The sequence below is a fragment of the Chiloscyllium punctatum genome, chromosome 33 (assembly GCF_047496795.1).
Source record: "Chiloscyllium punctatum isolate Juve2018m chromosome 33, sChiPun1.3, whole genome shotgun sequence".
Lineage (NCBI taxonomy): Eukaryota > Metazoa > Chordata > Chondrichthyes > Orectolobiformes > Hemiscylliidae > Chiloscyllium > Chiloscyllium punctatum.
In genome coordinates, this window is record NC_092771.1 from 6,927,229 (window position 1) to 6,949,535 (window position 22,307).

General features: G+C 43.1%; 3 protein-coding genes across 8 annotated transcripts in view; 1 reads left to right on the forward strand and 2 right to left on the reverse strand.

Annotated features, from left to right (window-relative positions):
- Positions 1-6,890, reverse strand: part of iqgap1 (IQ motif containing GTPase activating protein 1) — a 120,403-nt gene extending 113,513 nt beyond the window's left edge. The window contains exon 1 of the mRNA XM_072552867.1: positions 6,710-6,890. Within this exon, the coding sequence (XP_072408968.1) occupies positions 6,710-6,764 (55 nt within the window). The 5' untranslated portion in view covers positions 6,765-6,890. The remainder of the gene's footprint in view (positions 1-6,709) is intronic.
- Positions 6,891-15,859: 8,969 nt separating this feature from the next.
- Positions 15,860-22,198, reverse strand: senp8 (SUMO peptidase family member, NEDD8 specific). 2 transcript variants are annotated; one of them, XM_072552879.1, is made up of 3 exons: positions 21,874-22,198; positions 20,402-20,548; positions 15,860-16,993 (listed from the first exon to the last, which is right to left on the reverse strand). In XM_072552879.1, exons 2-3 carry the CDS (start codon positions 20,419-20,421, stop codon positions 16,351-16,353), a joined length of 663 nt encoding a protein of 220 aa, XP_072408980.1. In that variant the 5' UTR covers positions 20,422-20,548; positions 21,874-22,198; the 3' UTR covers positions 15,860-16,350. The 2 variants fall into 2 exon arrangements, with proteins under 2 accessions (XP_072408980.1, XP_072408981.1); XM_072552880.1 differs by lacking the exon at positions 20,402-20,548.
- Positions 22,185-22,307, forward strand: part of myo9aa (myosin IXAa) — a 365,642-nt gene continuing 365,519 nt past the window's right edge. For all 5 annotated transcript variants that reach the window (XM_072552871.1, XM_072552873.1, XM_072552876.1 and 2 more), the window contains exon 1: positions 22,185-22,290. The gene's annotated coding sequence lies outside the window, so the exon portion shown is untranslated. The remainder of the gene's footprint in view (positions 22,291-22,307) is intronic.

Sequence of the window (22,307 nt, forward strand, 5' to 3'; positions counted from 1 at the left end):
AAGCTATTCAGACCATCAAGTTTGCACCAACCTTCTGAAGAGTATCCGACCCACATCCACCCATCCCATTCCTATAACCCTACATAGCCAATTTATCTAACCTGTACATGGTTGGACTGTGGCAGGAAACTAGAGCACATGGAGGAAACCACACAGATACAGGGAGAATGTGAAAACTCCACAGACAGTTGCTGGAGGGTGGAATGGAACCTGGGTCCTTGACACTGAGCTACCATGTGTAAACAGATGCTGAAAATCTGAAACAAACACAGAGTGCTGGAGAAACTCAGCAGAACTGGCAGCATCTGTAGAGGCAAACACAGAGTTAGCGTTGAGTCCAGTGACCCTTTGTCAAAACTGGTAAGTCTCTTAACTCTGTTGTCACTTTGTATGTTTTTCAAAAACTTTCTCCAGTGGTTGAACAATGGCAGGAACAATTTACTGGTATAATAGAAAAGGCAATGTGGTCCAAATTGGCCTGTGACGGTCTCCCCATCTTGTTTCAGACCCACTAGGAAGTACTAGAAAGTTCCCACTGCCTTCTTAAAAGTAGCTCACAGTAAGCCTGGTGAAAACAAGTACATACTGTGACAATTTAGTTCCTTTCACGTATAATATTAGCATGAATGCAGTTTTTCTATTCTACATGAAGGGCAGTAATCCAAAAGGCAAAGGAAACACTTATAATAAAACAGGAGATTAGCGAGTTTTGAGAAGAGTTGTAGCTCAGGTTGAGGTTCTGGATGTAGGTTTACTCGCTGAGCTGGAAGCTTTGTTTTCTGACATTTCATCACTATACTAGGTAACATCTTCGGTAAGCCTCTGAATGATGGTGTAGCTCGCTTTCTATTTATATGTTTAAGTTTCCTAGGGTTGGCAATGCCATTTCCTGTGGTGACATCATTTCCTATGGTGATATCATTTCCTGTTCTTTTTCTCAGGAGGTAGTAAATGAGAGTTCCGGTTGGAATGCTATGCTTCTAGGAATTCTCCTGCATGTTTGGCTTGTCCCAGGATGGATGTGTTGTCCCAGTCGAAGTGGTGTCGTACCACAAACACATCAACAGCAGCTCACGAATTTGAAACAGCTTATACAGATAACAAGCAAAACTAATGTAATTTACAAAATACTTTGCAAGAACTGTAACAAACACTACATTGGACAAACAGGCAGAAAACCAGCCACCAGGATACATGAACATCAACTAGCCACAAAAAGACATGACCCACTCTCCCTAGTATCCTCACATACAGATTTGGAAGGACATCATTTTGTCTGGGACAACACATCCATCCTAGGACAAGCCAAACAGAGGTACTCACAAGAATTCCTAGAAACATGACATTCCAGATGAAACTCTATCAACAAACACATTGACCTGGATCACATTTACCATCCCCTGAGAAAAAGAACGAGAAATGACATCACCACAGGAAATGACATCACCAACCATAGGAAACTTAAACATATAAATAGAAAGTGGGATACACCACCAGTGCTTCATTCGAAGGCTCACTGAAGACGTTACCTAGTAGGATGACAAAACATCTGAAAAATGAACCTTCTAGCGCAGCGAGCAAATCTACATTCAAAATAGGAGATTCACTGAACCACCACCTCTGCATCCAGAATCACATCATGAAGATAATCTCATTTTAACCACTTGAAACTATGCAGTTAATCTTTTAATTAATGCAGCAAGCTTATTAAACAGGTAGGTGCAGTGAAAGGTGCTAATTGACTAACATAAGCAAAATACCATAGTTATGGAAAGAAGGACATTTTAATCAATGAAAAGTTCTGAATAATCTTAATTGATACAGTTAATAGAGTAAGTGTCTACAGGCTTGAGTGCTTATTGGCTGATTACCAGCAGACATTTATTGACATTGTGGGGTGGTGGGTGTTTGGATCTATTTATTTAGAATATCTTATTTTGTGAATATGTCTAAAACTGGGTAGAGTCTGACTTCTGCTCTCCTCCTTCACCAACATGAAACTTTACACTCAGGAGGTCTAACAGCAGTGTACATAACTGCCTGACCTGTTGAAATGTTTCTGATGTTTTCTGTTTAGACGTCAGCTATGGCTCAGTTGAAAGCGCTGTCATGTGAGACATAAGGTTGTGGGTTGAAGTACTACTCCAGAAACTTGAGTGTAAGGGCTAGGCAGACTCTTCCCATGTAGTATCGATGGAGTGCTGCAATGTCAAGGTGCTGTATTTCTGAGAAGACTTTCAACCAAGGGGAAAGGATCCATGGCTAAAATCAATGACATATTGCTATTCAAAAGCAGACATCTCCTCTTCCCCAGGATTCATCCTTTAAATTAAATGGTATTGAGTTGGCAAACTGTGCTGTATGGGACAAGCATAGAATTGTACACAATTTGTCCAGGATATAGTAGATTATTTCCGATAGTCCAGAGATGGGAAGGGAAAGTGTATGTGACAAGTTTATGTTCTTTATGGCTATCTTGCACAAGGGAATGTGTTGCACTCCCTCAATTATGACCCAATCTGTTTTCCTCAAAGGAAATTGACTGAGCTTAGCTTTCCCTTGACCCAAACTGAACTCCGCATTGGACTGAAATGTGCTTCTTTTTACTTATAGATGACAACTGATATTGGTTCTGTCCGTAATCAAAGGTTGAGAAATCAGAAAGGGGGAAGAGAAGATCACAAGAACAGTACGTTTTTGTTGCCTAGTTAGGTAACCCTGGTAATTTGCGTTCTGCTTACAAGATTATTTTTGTTTCAAGAGGATAGAGTTCTGACGTCACAGGAAGTGCAAAATTAGTTTTCTACGCTTACAGATAACAGCCCAAGTATTGAGCAGCACCTTCTTAGTGAAATATTAAACTAAGGCCACAGTGACCTATTCAGTGGATGCTGATCTCTCCTGACACAATCGGAACAGTACGGAGTTTCCTGAACAACATTATTCCCTCAGCCAACACTAGCCAAGAACACTAACTGCTTATTCATTGTGTTTCCATTTGTGATGTTTTACTGTGCACATATCTGTGCCCACAAGACCAGCCACTTTATGAAGTGATTCACTGTGGCTGAATGGCTCAGGCCATACTATATAAATCTAGTTTATTCTTCTCCATTGAACAGAATGTTTGGACATCCACATCTCTGACACTTCAATGAGGTCTGCTGTTCTCTCCTTCACACGTTCCATGACCTCCACCAGCTATGATCATTGTGTCTCCCTCAGACCAAGGGATAAATCCAATCTCTACCCAATCCACGAATCTCTAATCCCATTCCCAATATAAGGGTTCCTTTTTGTGTAACACCTCGTGGCTACAACAGGCTGTGCAAACTTGGTTAGCTTGTTGAACAGTCTTGAAGCATTCACTGTGCACCATGTGGGTTAGTTTCAGCGCACAACACAAACCCTCTGCCTCTGAACTGTGAGCTTGCAAAGTCTGGGAATCTTCAAATACAGCAGAGACTGGCCACCACACACAACGGATAAACTGAAATCCAGTTGTGCCTGCCGGCTGAAATCAACCTGCAGAAAGATCTTAATGCCGTTTCTAAAGAATACAGAACCAAAAGAGGGTTTGTACTTGAAATGGAAAACTGAAGAGGGCTCTTTCTGCAGTTGAGAACCTTTTGTGTATGTTAAATACAGACAGAACATTACACTCCACTCATGTTCAAGTAATGACAAGTCTCTCAGATGGTCCAGCATTGCTTAAATTCGTAAACCTGTTGCCAAAGTGACACTGCCTGTCAATGACCAATAAATTACCTGATGTGTAACTGACACAGAGGAAGATGAAGGAACTCCACAGAGTCCGTATCTCATCATCGTGGCTAATGGTAAGATTCTTAGTAGCATGAATGAGCAGAGTGCTCTCAGTGTCCATGTGCTTAGATCCTTGAAAGTTGCCACCCAGGTTGACATAGTGGTTAAGAAGGCATATGGTGTGTTAGCTTCTTTTGGTAGAGGGATTGAATTTTGGAGCCATGACGTCATATTGCAGTTGTAGAAAACTCTGGTGCGGCCACACTTGGGAGTATTGTGTACAGTTCTGGTTGACACATTACAGGAAGGATGTGGAAGCATTGAAGTGCGTGCAGAGGAGATTTACCAGGATGTTGCCTGGTATGGACGGAAGATCTTATGAGGAAAGGCTGAAGGACTTGAGGCTGTTTTTGTTTCAAAAGGTGACTTAATAGATACAAGGTAATAGGAGGATTACATAGGGTGGACGGTGAGAGCCTTTTTCCTCAGATAGTGATGGCTAGCATGAGGGGGCATAGCTTTAAATTGAGGGGTGATAGATATAGGACAGATGTCAGAGGTAGATTCTTTACTCCGAGAGTAGTATGGACATAGAATGCCCTGCCTGGACCAGCAGTAGACTCACCAACATTAGGGCATTTAAGTAATCATTGCATAAATATAGGGGTGATAATGGAAAAGAATAGGTTGGATGGGCTTCAGATTGGTTTCACAGGTCGGTGCAACATTGAGGGCCGAAGATTTTTTTTCTCTTAATTTTCTTTTGTTCGATATTTATATCCGTCAGTCGGTGCTCCCTGATTGGACCAGGTTTATACCTCTAATCAGGAAACTCGCATTCTATGAGGTCCAGCTGGTTGACCTCATCACTACAGAAGGTGCCAAATTCAACCTGGTCTGTTTGGAGGTACTGATCTTAGGTGAGCTAACCGGAAGGTTTCTTTCTATTCTTTTGCATTTATTGTCCATACTCTAGTTGCCCTTGAGAAGGTGTTGGTGAGCTGCCTTCTTGAACTGGTGCAATCCCTTTACCAAACCCACAATTCCTTTACAGAGGAGTTCCAGGAATTCAACTCAGTGACACTGAAGGAACAGTGATATATTCTTGTCGATGGTACACACTGTTGCTACTGAATGTTGGTAGTGGAGACTTGTGGATGTGGTGCAAACTTTGCCCTGTACGGTGTCAATGTATTGTTATCCAGGCAGTATTTCATCACACTCCTGACTTGAACTGAAGAGGCTTTAAGATTCAAATCACCCCTGACCTGGTAACCCAAGAGGAAATCCTCTCTCAGTTCTGCCATGGCAACCGTTTCCTGATCTCTTACACATTTACACTTTGCTTGCTGTCATATAGCCCATGAACAAGTTCGCAAATGGAGAACTATTTATCTCTTCAGGGATAGACCAGCAGGAAACATGCAAAGCAAAGATTCAATCCCATTGAGTATCAGTGGAGACTCTGACTATGGTTTGTTATCAGATATTTTAACTTTGAGGTAGTGGGTATTAACCTTTGACCTGGAGAATCCATTGAAAAGCAGGTATGTCCCACAGCCGGAACTTTCCCAGGTTAAATGATTTTAAGTAAAATCACTACTGTTCTGAAGGAATTTGAAGGAGGACTTGTGCTGGAAATGGTAAAAAGTTCACAGTTGGGTCAGTTGGAAGGATCTTCTGAGGAAGCAGAGCATTTGCATAAGCTTTATGTGTATCTAATCCTGTCCTGGGAATAACTGATAGGGATAGTGTGGAGAGAGCTTTACTCTGTATCTAATTCCACGCTTTCCTTGTTCTGGAGTGTTTGACAGGAGACAATGTAGAGAAAGGTCTACCCTCGTTCTAACTCATTGCTGTCCCTGTCATGTGAATGTTTGATGGGTATACTGTCGAGAGAGCTAAACTTTCAGTTTAAATTGAAAGAGTTTGCTGTACTCTGTATCTAGCTCTATGCTGTCCCTGCTTTGGGTGTCTCCCTTCCTCACGTTAATTATAAAATCTGTTAATTCTGGGTGGTGTTAATGCTGAGTTCGCCTCTATCTCTCAATGATGCTGGGTTCTCATTCACTTTGCTTGTTAATTCTGGGATCTGCCTCCCTGTGTCTCTAGGGGGAAACCAATTGTGATGCGGAAGTGGTTTCCCGCCATCAGACAGCCTCACCCAGCTCCCAGTCCCTGAGGATCTGAATTGGAATTGGGAGATGCACAGAACTGCAGCAGCCTCAGCAGAAGTTGGAGAGACTGTGGGGGTTGTGGGGGCTGTAAGGTTAGGCATCCCCACTGCCTAGAGCCGCTGCCCTGACCGATACATTAGTAAGGTTAGACAATGATAAAGTCCCATGAAGGAAGGGGGTGAGGAGTTTCAGCCAGAGTCTGGGACTGATGCAATCCTTTCAGACTGGGTTCACTGACCATCTGCAACAAGCATTTGCAGCGCACAGCTTGATTCCTGAGAGAACCCGAACCGGCTGGTTAAACACTTGTACATCGCGTTAAAAGAACTCGAATAACAACAGCTCGGCCATGCTGTTAGCCACGCCCTTGGTTGGGGGGGGGGGTGTCGGGTCAAAATGCACAGCAAGATCCCACAAAGCGGGCCTGGAAACCAAGGGGCAAAAACTGACTTATGTCAACTTCCAATTCCGGACAGGAACCATTAAAAGCAAGAGTCATCTTCCTCCTCTAGTGCCTGTAAATTAAGCATCCCCCACCAAAACTGAGCTGAAATTCACATAAGGTTTGGTTTGGGATGTCTCTCCGCCAAGTCACACACCTGCCTTGCAACTTCCTCCAAATAGTTATCCATTCGCCAGGTCGTTTTGAACACACTGATACTCGACTGATCTCCACCCCCACCCACACGTCCCAAACTTCATTGTAATGGGCTCGAGTTGCCTCCTCCAGGTGTAGCTTATTTTGCAGTTTGCCCAAGTTTACTTACAGCCATAATGGGGTCTGACTGCCCCCAGCCCATCCACGTCGTCTGATGTGGACATTCTCAACTCACTCTGCCCCTCCAAACCCCGACGAAAGGACACTGCCAAGTCTCCGTTTTCCAGCAGGGTGGGCGGTGGACTTCGTTATACGTGTATCTCAGTCTCTTTCAGCGTTTCCTTCCTCTCTCTTTCTCTCAGTCACTTGTGGGTGTAGCTTCAGGCTCAACATTCATCTTCCACTCCCTCTATTGCTCTCCCTTTGTACTGCACAGCTTATGCTTTCACTTTCTCCAGTGACATCCTTCGTATCCCTTACCGTTCTGGCTTGAAAGTTGTCCAGACACTTAAATGTAAGAACGAGAGGCAATCTCAGTGAGGCATGTAAGATTCTGAATGGGGTAGACGCTGGGAGATTGTTCCCCCGGCCATGGAATATAGAACACAGGAGACCATTCCTTAGGAAAACGGGACTGATTGTTTAAGACTGAGATGAGAAGAAATTACTTCATTCAAAGGGTTGTGGATCTTTAGAATTCCCGACTCCAGAGGATTGTTGATGCTCCGTTGTTGAATATAGATAAGGATGCAGGCGGACAGACATTTGGTCTCCCAGGTAAGCAAGGGATCAGAGAAGTAGGCAGGGAGGTGGAGTTGAAGGCCAATGTTAAACATAATTCCAGTGAATGGCAGAATACGTTGGACTGGCTATACGGTCTACTCATTGTCCTATTTCTTGTGATCTTACCAAATTTTGTTATTTCTCCCCCCACATCCCCTTGCTTGTAGGAATTGGAGGCTGTTCAGCCCCTCAAGCCTGTTTCATCATTCAGAATGATCTGGCTGTTCTTTATCTTAATTCCACTTTACTTTATACTCTGGCTAGCAAAGGTCTATGCAACTCCAAATAAAATATAATACTGGGGGTGAGAAACTGCACTGCACCGTTGGAAGGACAAACTTGAGAATGATTAGCCAAATTGAGATCCTGACTGTGTCTCAGTGGAATATAAAGCATCTGTTTAAAAGATGATTCTCCTTAGTGTCATAGCCAATATTTATCCCTCAAATCAATTAGGTGGGTAATTTTGTCACTGCTGGAGTTTTCAGTGTGTCACTTGGCTGTTGATTCTTCCATTACAACAGGGACTACACTTTAAAAAAGTAATTTGTTAGCTGTTATGGAATGTGAAGTATCATAAGATTATAAAATGCACTTTCTAAATGCCTGTTTTTTTCTTTTATCCCTTAAACTGAGGAATATACTTTTACAATCCATTATTTTCAAATAAGAACAGGACTTTGAGGATTTTAACAGTGAGACCCTTTGTTGTGCCTTCTCGATACTGTGATCTGATGAGACTGCCATGACAGAAGGCCAATTATAAATTTAAAAAAAACTGGTTTACTTAGATTATTTGCTAATCATTTTGTCCATTTCCTAACACTCTTCATGTTGTGTAAGATAATAAATTGGTCTACATGGTGACAAAGTCTGTGTATTGTGCCAGACTCATAACCTCCTGTGGATGTTCCAGAAAGAGAAAGAGAGGAAAATATTGGGAAGTAGAAAGAGAGAGGAAACCAAATGGTTATCTGTTGCCACTTGTTGTCCTGCTCCTAATTCCTTTCCCTTTACTGCTGCCCCTTCTCATTCTGCCTCTGTGACTTCATTATCACTCTTCTGCTGGCACAATTTGTCTCACTTATTTAGGCTCACTCCACTTCGAAGGGTGTTTCTTTGAGGTGAGTCATGGGTGCACTCAGCCCAGCTTCAGAGGGGCTCTCTGTTCCCCGAACCCATGCTTTTGAGCAGGCAACTAATTTTTGGCCTGAGATTGTTGCAAATTTGTTTCAGGGAGATTTTATTTAAGCAGTGTGTTTATTCCAAATCAGAAACACTGGAGATGACCTTGAAGGTGCAAATGATAACTGATGATACGGAAAACTGATTGCGCCACGCTTCCACTTACACACTGATCAGACAACTGCTGATACCAGTGGTCAATATATTAAATGATTAAAGCTCATAAAGAACTGGCTGATTGGTGTGTGCGGTGAATTATAAAACTTTTCACTGTATTCTTCATATAAAAGTACACATGACAATAAATTTCTATTCTATTCTATTCAGGCCACATATGGATACTAAATTCCAGTGATGTGGTAGCAGTATTTATATGGGGGATTAATAATCCAGGATTATGGGTTTATAATCTGCAGACGTATGTCCAAATTCTACCATGGCAGCTGGGGAATTTGAATTAAATTAATTAAAGAAACCTAGAATAAAGGCTAACACCGTCATAGTGACAATGAAACTGCTGGATTAGCGAGTTTTGCGAAGGTTTGTAGCTCAGGTTGCAGCTCTGGATATGGGTTTGCTCACTGAGCTGGAAGGTTTATTTTCAGACGCTTCATCTCCATACTATATCAGTGAGGTTCTGAATGAAGCACTGGTGGTGTAGCCTGCTTTCTATTTATATGTTTGAGTTTCCTTGCGTTGGTGACATCATTTCCTTTTTTTTCCTCAGAGTGGTAAATGGGATCCAAGTCAATGTGTTTGTTGAGCGCGTTTCAGTTGGCATGCCATGCTTCTAGGAATTCTCATGCGTGTCTCATTGTCATTATTACGGTGCTTGTCTTAGGATGGATGTGTTGTCCCAGTCAAAGTCGTGTCCTTCCTCATCCGTTTGTAAGGATACTAGTGAGAGTATAAATAGAAAGCAGGCTACACCTCCAGTGCTTCATTCAGAGGCCCACTGAAGATGCTAGCTAGTATGGTGATGAAACATCTGAAAACGAACCTTCCAGCTCAGCGAGCAAACCTACATCCAGAAACTACTGGATTGTTGTTAAAATCCTAGCTGGTTTACTAATCTCCTTTAATTAAGCAAACACTGTCTATACCCAGTCTGCTGTCATATATGACTCCAGACCCATTTCAATGTGGTTAGCCATCTGATATTGCTCAATAAGCCACTCAGTTGTATTAAACTGCTCCAAGAAACTACAATGCACATAGACTGCTGCTCACCACTCAGGCAATTAGCAATAGGCAACAGCTGCTGGTCTTGCCCGAGCCAGCCATATCTTGTGAATGAATGGAAAATATCCATGCTCAAAGATCTGAAACTGATAGATCTTGGTGTTCTAACTTAGGATTTATTCACTGACAGGGCAGCCACCCATCCAAATAGTCAGGATCACTAAATACAAAAAAGGACGACATAACGTAAAAAATGTAAGTAGAAGTGTAAAAGAATTGCCAAGGGACACAGACCACCTTGCTGACGAGATCAGGATGTCCATGATGCAAGTTAAATGCCCCAGAAACATGTTATAAAGTTTCCTCCCTTTCTATCATGTTGGTTCTCCATTCACTCCCGTGAGATATTTAGAACTGCTCAGCTGGTGACATTGTTCAGGAGGGAGAGCAGCTACAGGTTTTTGGCTCTGGTAAAATGGTAGCACACCCACCTTGAGGAATGGGCAAGTTATCTCCGGTGTCAATATTCTCTGAACAATATTTGTTCCTTAGTCAATATGACACAAACAGATTGTCTGGTTGTTATCACAGATGTTTGGGAGATTTATGTGTGCAAATAGAGTGCTGAGTTTACTCAACCAAGACACTGTACTTATTCATCTGTAAAGTGCTTTGGGACAGCTAGTCAGTGTGAAGTGACATATAAATGATAGTCTCCCTTTACAGTTAAAACAATTTGCATAGTACTGTATTGGGAATTATCATGAAATTCCTCTTCCTGTCACAGTGCAAAGTCTGTCCATGAAGCCCTGTATGGAGATCACCTCATTCAGCATAGAGCAGAGCCCTCACATCCACAGGGCTTAGCAACACATTGGACAACTTACGGAACTATTTCTACAGTATCAATTCAGTTAAACATTTTATTTAATCATAATAGTTTCTGTTCCTTTTATTCATTTTTTTTTAATTGGGAAGGAAGACATGAAACACAAAGAAATGATAAATTGACACTAAGCTGTCAAGTTAAATTCTGCTAACTGCATGGTGAGGATGAGATTAGGGAAGAATATTCTCAAGAACCAGGGAAGGGTTCAATCAAAGGAAATAGTATGATGTATGTTTATTAGTGAGGAAGTACTAGGTATACAGTTAGAGCTTGAAACAAGAAAATCCTCATTGTTAAAAGATCATATTTTCAGAATATTTTCTTTAATTGAAAAAGCAACTAAATTGTCCACAGTGTTCAAGGATGTGTAGACTAGGTGCATTAGTCAGGGGTAAATATAGGATGGGAGAATGGGTCTGGGTGGGTTACTCTCCAGAGGGTCAGTGTGGACTTGTTGGGGTGAAGGACCTGTTTCCACACTGTAGGAATTCTAATCCTAAATTTGATCAGTAATCAACAATTACATTCCCATTTGTTTTAAGGTCTAAGAACAGTGAGAATGTTCAGATTTAATTCCTTTAACTCTGGCAATTTGCAAATCTCTGATTTTTAATTACTGCACCATTAGTGGCCATGCTCTGGAATTCCTTCTGTACACTTGTCTCACCCTTCAAGGCAAAATCTATAAGCCTTTTCTCATCTGCTTAATGTGGCTCCGTGTCACATTTTGCTTGATAAACATCTTTGGTCATTTAATTAAAATTTTTTATAGCACAGTTTTAGTTGTCTTTGTAAGTTTACAAATCAATGAGTAGTGAATTATATGGAGAACTGCTCCTCCACACGGTTCTATTGCGTAAATACATAACAATTGGGCACAGTGCCATTTCTAATCATGGTCGCCATCTACTGCTGAGAATCATCCCATGCAACCAAATTGTTCACTGTCCCTTGGCTAATTTTAAACAAACTCATGAATAAAAAGTGCAACATGAAAACAGGCCTTCTGAGTCAACTAGTTGCTGTCAGCATTTGCTCTCCACATGAGCAAAGAATACGTAATACCTTTACTCAGGGTCATGGTTTGGGGAAATACCTGTTCCCATACTCCCTCATCCATTTGGCAAATGTAATCAATATTTCTGCCTCAGCTACTGGAGTTCAGAAAAGTAAGAAGCTTTTTGATTGAAACATTATATCCTGAAGGGTCTCGACAGGCAGTTATACAAGGGATACCCACGAAACAGATGAAGAGACATTTTCTCTCAGATGGTGGTAAATCTTTGGAGCTTAATTCCTCGAAAGGCAGTGGAATCAGAGTCTTTAAATATTTTTGAAGTGGAAGTAGATAGATTTATGATAAGGAAGGTGGGGGGGGGGTGTGTGTGAAAGATTATGGGGAATATATTGGAATGTACAATAATCAGAAAGTCATGGTATCATTGAAGGACAAAACATAACAGAGACTGGATTGCCTGCTTCTAATTTGTAAGTTTATATGTACAACCACAGACAGGAACTGAATTTCTCAGCTTTGTAATGCTTTGTGTGAAGCAGTTTCTCCTCTTTATATGTGAATGGGATATAGGCATTGCTGCCAAAGTCAGCATTTATTTCCCATTCTTAATTATCCTGAAGGTGTTGTGAGTTGTCTCCTTGAAATGCTGCAGTCTTTATGGGGTAGGGACACCCACAGTGTTGTCAGATACTGTCTAGCTGTTTTCGCAGTTACAGTGAAATAACAGTGATTAGTCCAAGTCAAGATGGTAAGTGGCTTGGAGGTCAATTTACAGGTGGTGGCATTTGGATGCATCTTCTTCCGTTGCTTTTAAGTGATAGGGGTCGCAGAGTTGGAAGATGCTGTTGGAGAAGCCTTAGTAAATTGCATCTTGATGGCACAATTGCTGCTACTGTGTACCAGTGGGGAAGGGTATAATGAAGCTGCTTTGTCCTGGACAATGTCAAATTTTCCGTTGTTGGAGCTGCCAAGTCCGAAGTATTCCTGACTTGCGCTGTGTCCTTTGTTCTAAATGTCTAATGATTTAACCTTGGACCAAAGATCACTTGTTCTTGAACCCGTGACTATAGGAGATAGACAGCTTCTATTTACCCTCTCCAATTATAACATTTAATCATTTACACCACACTACCTCTGACTTGTGTTCCTTGATCAGAAAGTGAAAAAGCATCCCGAGTTTGAGATAATTGAGGATGGTTAGTGTCTGTGTTGAAATATAATTTTAGTTTACATTGAAGTCACAAAAATGCTGCGATTTGCTTAGGAGGGAATGTAATCACACTTTGTGTGAAAAAAGCAAAGGAAATGTCTTTATCCTCACAGTGAATTTAATTGCACACTGAGAATTACTAATTCCATTGATGAGGCTCAGCTCCACACAAACATCGGAAATCAATCTGAAATTTCCAAGTTTGCAACTTAATACTACAGACTTGCACTCATCATTCATCCATCCAAATTCAGCAAGCTATGAATATGGCTATGACCTTGAAATGGCTTCCTCTCTGGTGGAGAGTTCTCCTGGTGCAGACAGCGCAGCTGTGTAGCTGATAACTCTATTGCTTTGTGAGAAGTTGAGCTGCACAAGCAACAAGAGTCCAGTCATTTTAAAAAAATGTATTCACAGGAAATAGTAACTTTTCACAAGACTGGCATTCATTGTTGTTAAAGTGTGCTGAACAAATTTATTGGGTACAGCTGAGTTACTTGTGAGGTTATTTCAAAGGGGACCATGCTTCTGGGGTTCTGGAGTCACATGCAGACTGGGCTAGGTTAGGATATCTGATTTTCTTGTGGAGAGGTTATTAGTGAACTAAATAAAGTTTTACAACAGTCCTGATCACCATTATTTATACTAGCTTCTGAGCATATTTCTTTATTAATTGAAGTAAAATTCACCAGGTGCTTTGGTGGGAATTGAACTCACGTCATGTCAGGTCTGAGGATTACTGATTCAGTAATATAAAGATACAACACCCACATAATTCCACTTAGTACAGCGCTACCTGAACTTAAGGAAGGGCAATATAATTCCAAGTAAGTGAGGATAATAATCAATGAGGACAGCTATTCGTTTTCCTTTTCGGAAAGTGAGTGAGACTGGAACAGGTTTGGTCATAATATCCTCAAGGTTAACTCTTAGATTCTGAGTTCAGATAAGAAGAGTGGCCATACAGTTAAGGTACTTCTGCCTTTGGTATCGTAAACAAGAATAGTTAATCTTCATAAGACAGAGAAAAGCTGGAAAAGAAAAATCACAGGAATTTGATTTGATTTATTTATTGTCACGTCTATTTTGTTACAAAATAGTGTAAAGTGTTGTATAGAGTCGCCAAACTCCAGCGCCATCTTAAAACACAGGAAAATAAATCAAAACATAAAATAGAAAGGCAGAAAAATAAAGAGAAAGTGTTCAATTTTCTAGTTCTTCTTGTTAAGTGCTCCCCCATAGGCCTGGTGGACAGGTACGAGTCCACTTCACCATGCTGTTGCTGCTGGAAGTGAAGTCGCCTCTCTGTGGCACCATCTCTCCTCCATCAATGCCTTCACTGCTGACTCCTTGCACGACCCTGCCAGTACAGCTGCTGGATACTGCCCCAGGCCAAACTTGACTCCGCTGTTGCCATGAGTCCAATTCAGACCCATCTCACCAATGAAGCTGCCCCCGATCCCGCCGACACTCACACTGGGACCAAACTCGCCTCCGCCACCACCGCCTCCATAATCTGCGTTGGGTGCAGATGCTGCCAGGAACCCAAACATACTTCTGTTGCAGCAGCCATGAGTCAGTGCTAGAACCATCTTGTGTTAATTGCTTATATCATTTAAGAGATTCTGAGGAGGAAGTTGAGGAATCTTGAGAAAATGCATGAGATGTTACAATTTCTGCTTAATGAATTACAATATTGGAACAAATCTCAAAATGAGCAAAACAAAAATGTAGAGAATTAGTTTTACTGAGAAACTCTATGCGAGAGGAAAGGAAATGGTCAAGGCCCCGAACTCTACCAATACTTAGAAAAGTGGCGAGCAAATTTTGTAATGAAGTATACAAGTTGACACCAGGTTTAGGGTTTGTTAAAGCCCATGGATTGAAAAACACATGGAAAACAGAGAGATTAAAAGTTTCGTAGGTTTTAGGAATTGGAAAGAAATGAGCTAAAGCAGCAGATGATTAAATAGGAAGATAATGTTTAATAAATATAATATTTTATATTATGACAAATTGCTAAAATTGCTGATGCCATACAGATAGGGAGAGTAAGTTGTGAGGAGGACATAACAAGTTCACAAAAGGGGTAGATGAGTTTAAGCGAGAGGGAAAAAAATTTGCAAATGGAGTATGATGTGGGAAAATGCATGGTAGAATAGAAAAGCAGAAAGATTGCCGAACTCAGTGATACAAAACAATCTGGTGTTCTTGGACGTAAATCACAAAGTTAGTTTGCACAATGATTAGTTGGGAAAATGGAATGTTAGTGTTTATTCCAACATGACTGAAATATAAAAGTAGGCATGTTTTGCTGTAGTGGAATATGCATTAGTGAGACTACATCAGGAGTACTGTGTTCAGTTTTGTTTCCAGAAAGAATATAATTGCAATAGAAGCCATGCAGTGAAAGTTCACTAGACTGATTCCTGGGATGATGGGCTAAACTTATGAAGAATGTTTAGACATTTGAATTTGGTGAGGGAGTATGTAATTAGGCCTCTGAGTCTGCTTTGCCATTTCATAAAATTGTCTGGCTCCAACTCTTCTTTCCTGTCTATCCCTCCAGATACCCTTTAAATCCCTGGTTCGTCGAGAAGTATCTGAGGAAGGGTTACTCAACCCAAAACGTTAACTCTGATTTCTCACCACAGATGTTGCTAGACCTGCTGAGCTTATCCAGCAATAACTGTTTCTGATTTACAGCAGTAGTTCTTTTGTTTCTATCATTGCCGACCTCTCTCTGTGGAAGAGAGTTCAATGGACTCAAGGCCTTTTAAGAGAAAAATAATCCTCACCTTTTTCTGAAATGGGAGATCCCTTATTTTTAAACAATGTCACTACATTCTTTCAGCAGTTAAAACACTTTTTCAGCACCAGCCCTGTGAAATCTCCTCAGCATCTAAACGTTTAAATAACAGCTCTCATTCTTTTAAATTCCAATGGATACAGGCACAATTGTGGTAACTCAGTTTCTCTCATTGTGTTCAGTCACAAAGTTTTCAGATTCAAGCAAAATGTAAGGAAACATTTAAAAACAGAAGAAGTCAGATTAATTTCACTTGAATATAATTCAGTCACAGGTGAGTTTAAGAGATGCAGAGCACCACAACATATTGTTAAACAATGGACTACTTATTTAAAATGCATTATAGCAATATAATGCTGTAAATTCCACTCCACCTCTCCCCCAAAGCACCAAACATGGACAGAATTATTTTGTGTAAGGCATCATATTTCCAGCATGCTCTAGAAAGTTTGAATACATCATCAAAAGTCTTTTTCATGATCACTTCTCCAAGCTGTCTCAATGAAGAAGCCACAAAGAGAGTGAAGGAAACAATATTTCCTAGTATCCTTACAAATGAAGTCTCACAACATGCAAAACCTACCCGACTTTTATCGTCCAGCTTGGAAAAGTAGTCTGATCGTGAGAAAGATGATTACCTCTTTAACAAAATTTAAATGTCTATCTCAAACCAGTTGGCTAACCCATCCAGAAATCAACACACAGATGCACTCAAGAAAGAAACAAAGAAGTGATCATTTCTTTGAAAGCTGCTCGATCAGTTTTTTCCAGCTAACTCTCTTCTGGGTGATATAGACTGGGGTGACAACCACGATCGGTGGCCTGTGGTCCTTCCTGAGGTATTGCTCGCAAAGAGCCTCTGTAGTGCACATCACATACATCCCGCAATCATAGCTGTTCTTTTGAACTGGTGATAAATCCTCAATGAAAGGCACTTCAGATTTGGTTCCCAGAAAGTGTTGCAGCTTCTTTGCTATCTTTCGGGCATGGCTTTCATTCATGTTGCTGCAGGAATCATAGTGGCTGAAGCAGTTCCTATCTCTGTTGTAACATAGCAAGCTCCAGTGAGACCCACCAGCCGCCTGCACAGAGTTGTCATTGACTGCAAGGAAGACCAAGCTTTTCTGTGCCAGTGCTAGTGGCTCCAGGAAGATTGCCAACTCGTCCTGGCTGGCCATGCATTTAATAAGCTGAGTAACTTCAGGGCTGATGAAGCAGGCTCTGTCTGAGAGTTCCTTGTACTGTTCAGCGGCAAAGTATTCAAAGGCAAATGCAATGATGTGGTCATTGAGCCAATTGGGTGGGTTGAGGAGTGACAGATCTGAGCGTCGGATTAAGCTGTCATGGTAGCTCAGTATTACTGGATCCATGCTGCTCCTGCAAACAAACAAGAAACTTCAGATACAAAAATAAAATTCTAGAGATGTTGGAAGTCTGAAATAAAAACAGAAAATGTTAGAACTACTCAGCAGGTTTGCAGCATCTGTGGAGAGAGAACAGAATTAGTGTTTTAGGTCTATGAAGTTTTATCAGAACTGAGAAAAGTTAGAAATGTCATAAGTTTTGAGCACGTGAAGTGAGGAGGGGGAGAAGAAGAAGAAAAAGGAAAGTCTTTGATAGACTGGCAATCAACAATGAGACTTCAGTATTCTAATAGAGGAACAAGGCACCATTGGAGGTACTATCACATATTGGTCTTGAAGATAAAGCCCTGTCCGGCTTCACAGATGAATGTAACATATCTCATGGCACTATTTTGAAGTAGATTGGGGAGCTCTCCCTGTGTCCTGCTCAATATTGATCCCTTAAATGATATTACCAAAACAGATTTTCTGATCAGACACGTCATTTAAGTTTAAGAGACTTTGCTCTGTGGAAATTCATATAATCTCTACAGTATGGAAGTAGGCAATTTGGCTCATCAAGTCCACACTGACACTCTGAACAGCAACCCATCTCCGCCTGCCCCCCCACCTTCCCTCTCCCCCATCCTAACCTTGTATTTCCCATTGCTAATTCACCTAGTCTGCATAACCATGGACCCTATGGGCAATTTCGCATGGCCAATCCACCTAACCCATATATCTTTGGACTGGGGGAGGAAACTAGAACACCTGGAGGAAACCCATGCAGACACAAGTAAAATGTGCAAACCCCACACAGACAGTCATCCAAGGGTGAAATTGAACCCAGGTCCCTGATGCTGTGAGGTAGCATGGCTAACCACTGAGCTACTATCATACCCATATGACAAATTGCTTATGTTTTCTGTATAACATCCTATAGTTGTGAAAATGGCTATCTAATTGTAAGTCTTAAATCCATTGGGTGCCATAAACAATATGCAACAATTCACCAAGGTTCCTTCCACAACAGTTACTAAACCCATGAGCTCTATAACCTGAAAGGACAAGGGCAGCAGGTGCATGAGAACACCATCACCTGCAAGTTCTTCTCCATGTCTGAACTGGAAAGAAACTGCTGGTCCTCTAACCTAACAAGAGTCTAAAATTAAGCCAGTCTACTCTCAGCCTTGGTGTCACATTCTATCGTGAGACATGCTTCCGACCTCTCATTCATACCATTTCTAAGAGTTTGGATTAGTGGTGCTGGAAGAGCACAGTAGTTCAGGCAGCATCCGAGGAGCAGCAAAATCGACGTTTCGGGCAAAAGCCCTTCATCAGGAAGGGCCTTTATTCCTGATGAAGGGCTTTTGCCCGAAACATCGATTTTGCTGCTCCTTGGATGCTGCCTGAATTGCTGTGCTCTTCCAGCACCACTAATCCAGAATCTGGTTTCCAGCATCTGCAGTCATTGTTTTTACCATTTCTAAGAGTGCCTTTTGCAGCTCCATAAACTTTACCTGTGTCATAACACATTTACTGCTGAAATGTCTATTCATGCCTTTAATATCTCCAGTTTTGACTATTCCAACACACTCCTGGCAGGTCCCCCACATTCAATGCTTCATAATCTTGAGGTGATCCAAATGATTGTTGCCTATTTCCTCATCAGACCCGTCCTTGCTAACCTTCATTTGCTCCTGGTCTGCTTTGGGTCGTTCAGTCATACTTTTTTTTTGCAATGCATCTCGGGTAATTTCATGATATAACACACTTTGTTCCTTCATGTCATGGGAACTTCTTTCCAAAGAGCACAATAAGTGTATCACTACACTCCCAAAAGCTTGTCAACATTTACAAGGCACAAATCAGGAGTGTGATGGAATATGCCCCACTTGCCAGGATGAGTGCAGCTCCAACCATATTCAAGCACCTTTTTACCATCCAGGATGAGGCAGTCCACTTGATTGGCACGATGTCCACAAACATTCACTCCCGTCCCTCCCAAAGCTGAGAAGCAGCAGCGTGTACCATCTACAAAATGTTCTAAGTAACTCACCAAGGTTCCTTAGATAGCATCTTCCAAACCCATGACTACTGCCATCTAGAAGGATAAGGACAGCAGATATATAGGAACACCACGACTTGCAAGTTCACTTCCAAGCCACTCACAAAACTGACTTGGAAATACATTGCTAGTTCTTCAGAGTTGTGGGTTAAAATTCTGGAAGTTCCTCCTGAACTGCATTGCCCATGCACCCACATGAAATGAACTGCAGCAGTTCAAGAAGCTAGCTCACCACTATCGTTTTTATTTGTTTTTCTCTGTTAACTGCCACGAATCAACCAACCATGTTGCCAATTAGAAGTTTATATGCAAAGCCCATTATGGGCAATGCAAACCATCGAAGTGAGGGAGGGGTAGAGAGTGCAAGAAGGGACTAAATCAAAATGAAGTTGGAGGGGGAAATAAAGCACTGTATCCCCTGCGATGCCCACCTCTGAAGGCATTGAGAACACTGTGTGCTCCCTATCCAATGACACTTCAGCACAAACATAATAACCACTGTAGAGGGACAGACAGTCAACAGAGATGACCCACTCCACAACTTGCTGCCTAGATGCATTAATAGTCAACCTGGCCAGACCCAGGAGCAGATCCATGAGAAGGTCCACAAATTTGCACACGTCCCAAAGGATGCCCAAAGATCAGGAGTGTGGGCTGAAGGACAACCCAAAGCAGAACAAAAGATTTTTCAAATAACGAAAGAGGGGATGCAATTTCCCACAACCAATATATACATGGTCCACAGACTTCACAGTGCTGCATAATAAGTGGTTGGGTTGGGAGTCCATAAACCACGACAAGCTGTGGGTATCCGGGACTGTTACGTGCAACACCTTCCACCCTGGTAGAAAATGGGAGGACTCCTCATATACACCCCTGGAGATCCCCACTGCCTGGTGGCAAATAAGCATGCTAGACATCAGATAAAGGAGTCAAGGCAGGTGGTGCACAGCAGCAGCCTGCAGAAAAAACACTGTTTTTGTGAGTTAACAGTCACATTATACATACCTAAAAAAAGGTGGCTCACGTTGTGGGGTGTGGGTTCCTAAAGGAGGTTTAGAACTTTGGGGCCAATGTGAAATTCTACCCGAGTAGGGGTTCCAATGTATACCTGTGCATCCTCTAACCAGTGCACAACAGGTCCATTTACCACTGTTTTCAGGCAATACGTGACATCAGCCATGAACTGGATGTCCACTGCTACCCTGCTCACTACACCCTCTCAAAGGCAACTAGGATTGGTCATTAAATGCTGGCCAGCCAGTGATGCCCACATCCAGAAGTGAATGAAGTAAAAACCTACAATTGATAGACTGCAGCGTGCGAAGAAGACAGTTCATGCAGGTAGAATTAGAGAAAAATTGCATCTCTCACCAGCAATGCGTACATCTCATCAATGAATAAAATAAACTCCTTTCTGAAAGTCTGTGCAATCTGGTCTCAAACCACTCAATGGGGTGCAATCCCTGCTTTATCAATACTGATCTTTCCAGCGAAATTGACAGCCAATTAGGCACTGTTCTGAGGGTGAGATTAACAGTGCAAAATGAGCTTGGTTATTCCCCTTAATACCACTGACAGCTAAATGACAGTTAGGTTGTCCAGACTCAAATGGTGATAAATAACTTTCTAACAGGAGCAACATTTCTTCCCACTGCAGTGACTGGCAGAAGCAAGAGTCTGACCCCCTGCAGTGATTGACAGGGTCCAGAGAACCACCCTCCCTACAGTGGCTGACAGGACCAAGAGCTCCATCCCTTGCAGTGGCTGACAGGGTCCAGAGCCCCAGCTCCTGCAGTGACTGACAGAACCAAGTGCCGCAGAGCCTTACTCTGCGCAGTGGGTGCAGCCACACAGCGCCTTGCTTTGACAGGCCGACAGGACACAGACTTTCACTGTCTCTGCACAGATTGACAGGACCTAGAGACAATGATTGACAGCCCAGGGCCCACCACTGGCAGTGACTGACACTGTGAGCCCGCCTCCTAGAGTGATTGACAGCCATATAACCCGCCCCAAACCATGATGGACAGCGTTCGGCCCACCCCTTGGTGATTGACAGACTCCGCCCTGCGCAACGATGGACAGTCGTGCAGCCACACACCCCCCTGTCGTGATCGACAGTCCCAGGGACTCCGCCTTCAGCAGAGAATCAAAGCACAATGACCCCACCCCCCGCGGTAACTGAACGAGACCTGCGTTGATTGACAGTCCCAGGTCCCGCCTTCTGTAGTGATTGAGAGCCTCACGCTCCGCCCGTTGCCGTGATTGGCACCAGCCTGCTATGGCTCGTGCAGTGATTGACAGTCCAGTATGCCGCCTCCTGCTGTGATTGACAGCCCCATCTCCCGCCTCCTGCAGTGGTAGACAGCCCGTTGCCATGATTTACAAACCCATGGTCAGCCTACTGCAGTGATTAATGGCCTGGTACTCCACCCTTGCCTCGATTGACAGCGCCATGCCCCGCCCTTTGTCATGATTGCCAGATCATTTCCCGCCCACTACTGATTGACAGTCCCACGTCCCGCCTCATATAGTGATTGACAGCCTCATTGTCGACCCACTATAGTGAGCGACAGCCGCAAATCCCGTCGTGATTGGCAGGCCCGTGTCCCGCCTCCTGCAGTGATTGGCAGGCCCGTGTCCCGCCTCCTGCAGTGATTGGCAGGCCCATGTCCCGCCTCCTGCAGTGATTGGCAGCCTTCGGGGCTGACAGCAGATATGATCCACTCGCCGGATCCCTGAGCCAACTGCCGCCGGGACGCCAGCCTGGACTAGTTTTCCCATTAACCTCGTAGCCCCAATCTACAAAATGAGACACTTCAATCGACGCCTGTCGATTTTACCTGAGCGCTGCTGCTGCTGCCTCCTTTCACACCCCCGCCGCAGGGTCAGGCCCAGGCCTTTGGACTGCTAAGATCTATAGCGCCTCCGCTTCATGTCGGCGCGAAGCGACTGGCGGGCAGCTGCCGTAAGGCGTTAGCTGGACTTCACGACGGTGCCGTGCCGGCAGGTGGCAGTGAAGCCCCAGCCCGGCGCGCGCGCGCGTGCGTTCCTGCCCCGCCCCGAGCGTGTGCGCTGCTCCTCCCACAACCACCCGCCGCTGTCGGCGCATGCTCCGGGTGTGGAGCCGTCGGGTTGGGGAGGGGGGGGGAAACGGTGGGGGAGATTGGCTCGTGTCAAACAGGAGATCGGAGGGTGGCGCGAGCGAGAGGAGACGGGCTCGGTAACGGTCGCCACCGCCTCCGCCTCCCGGGGATGAGGTGAGGCTGAGGTTGAG

Bases quoted from the DNA above. Each gene is read 5' to 3' on its own strand.
- senp8 (XM_072552879.1), bottom strand. From the start codon at position 20,421: ATGAGATGTACGCATTGCTG. The intron at 16,994-20,401 runs GTGAGAGATGCA...GTTTGTTTGCAG, and splicing joins ATGAGATGTACGCATTGCTG to GAGCAGCATGGATCCAGTAA.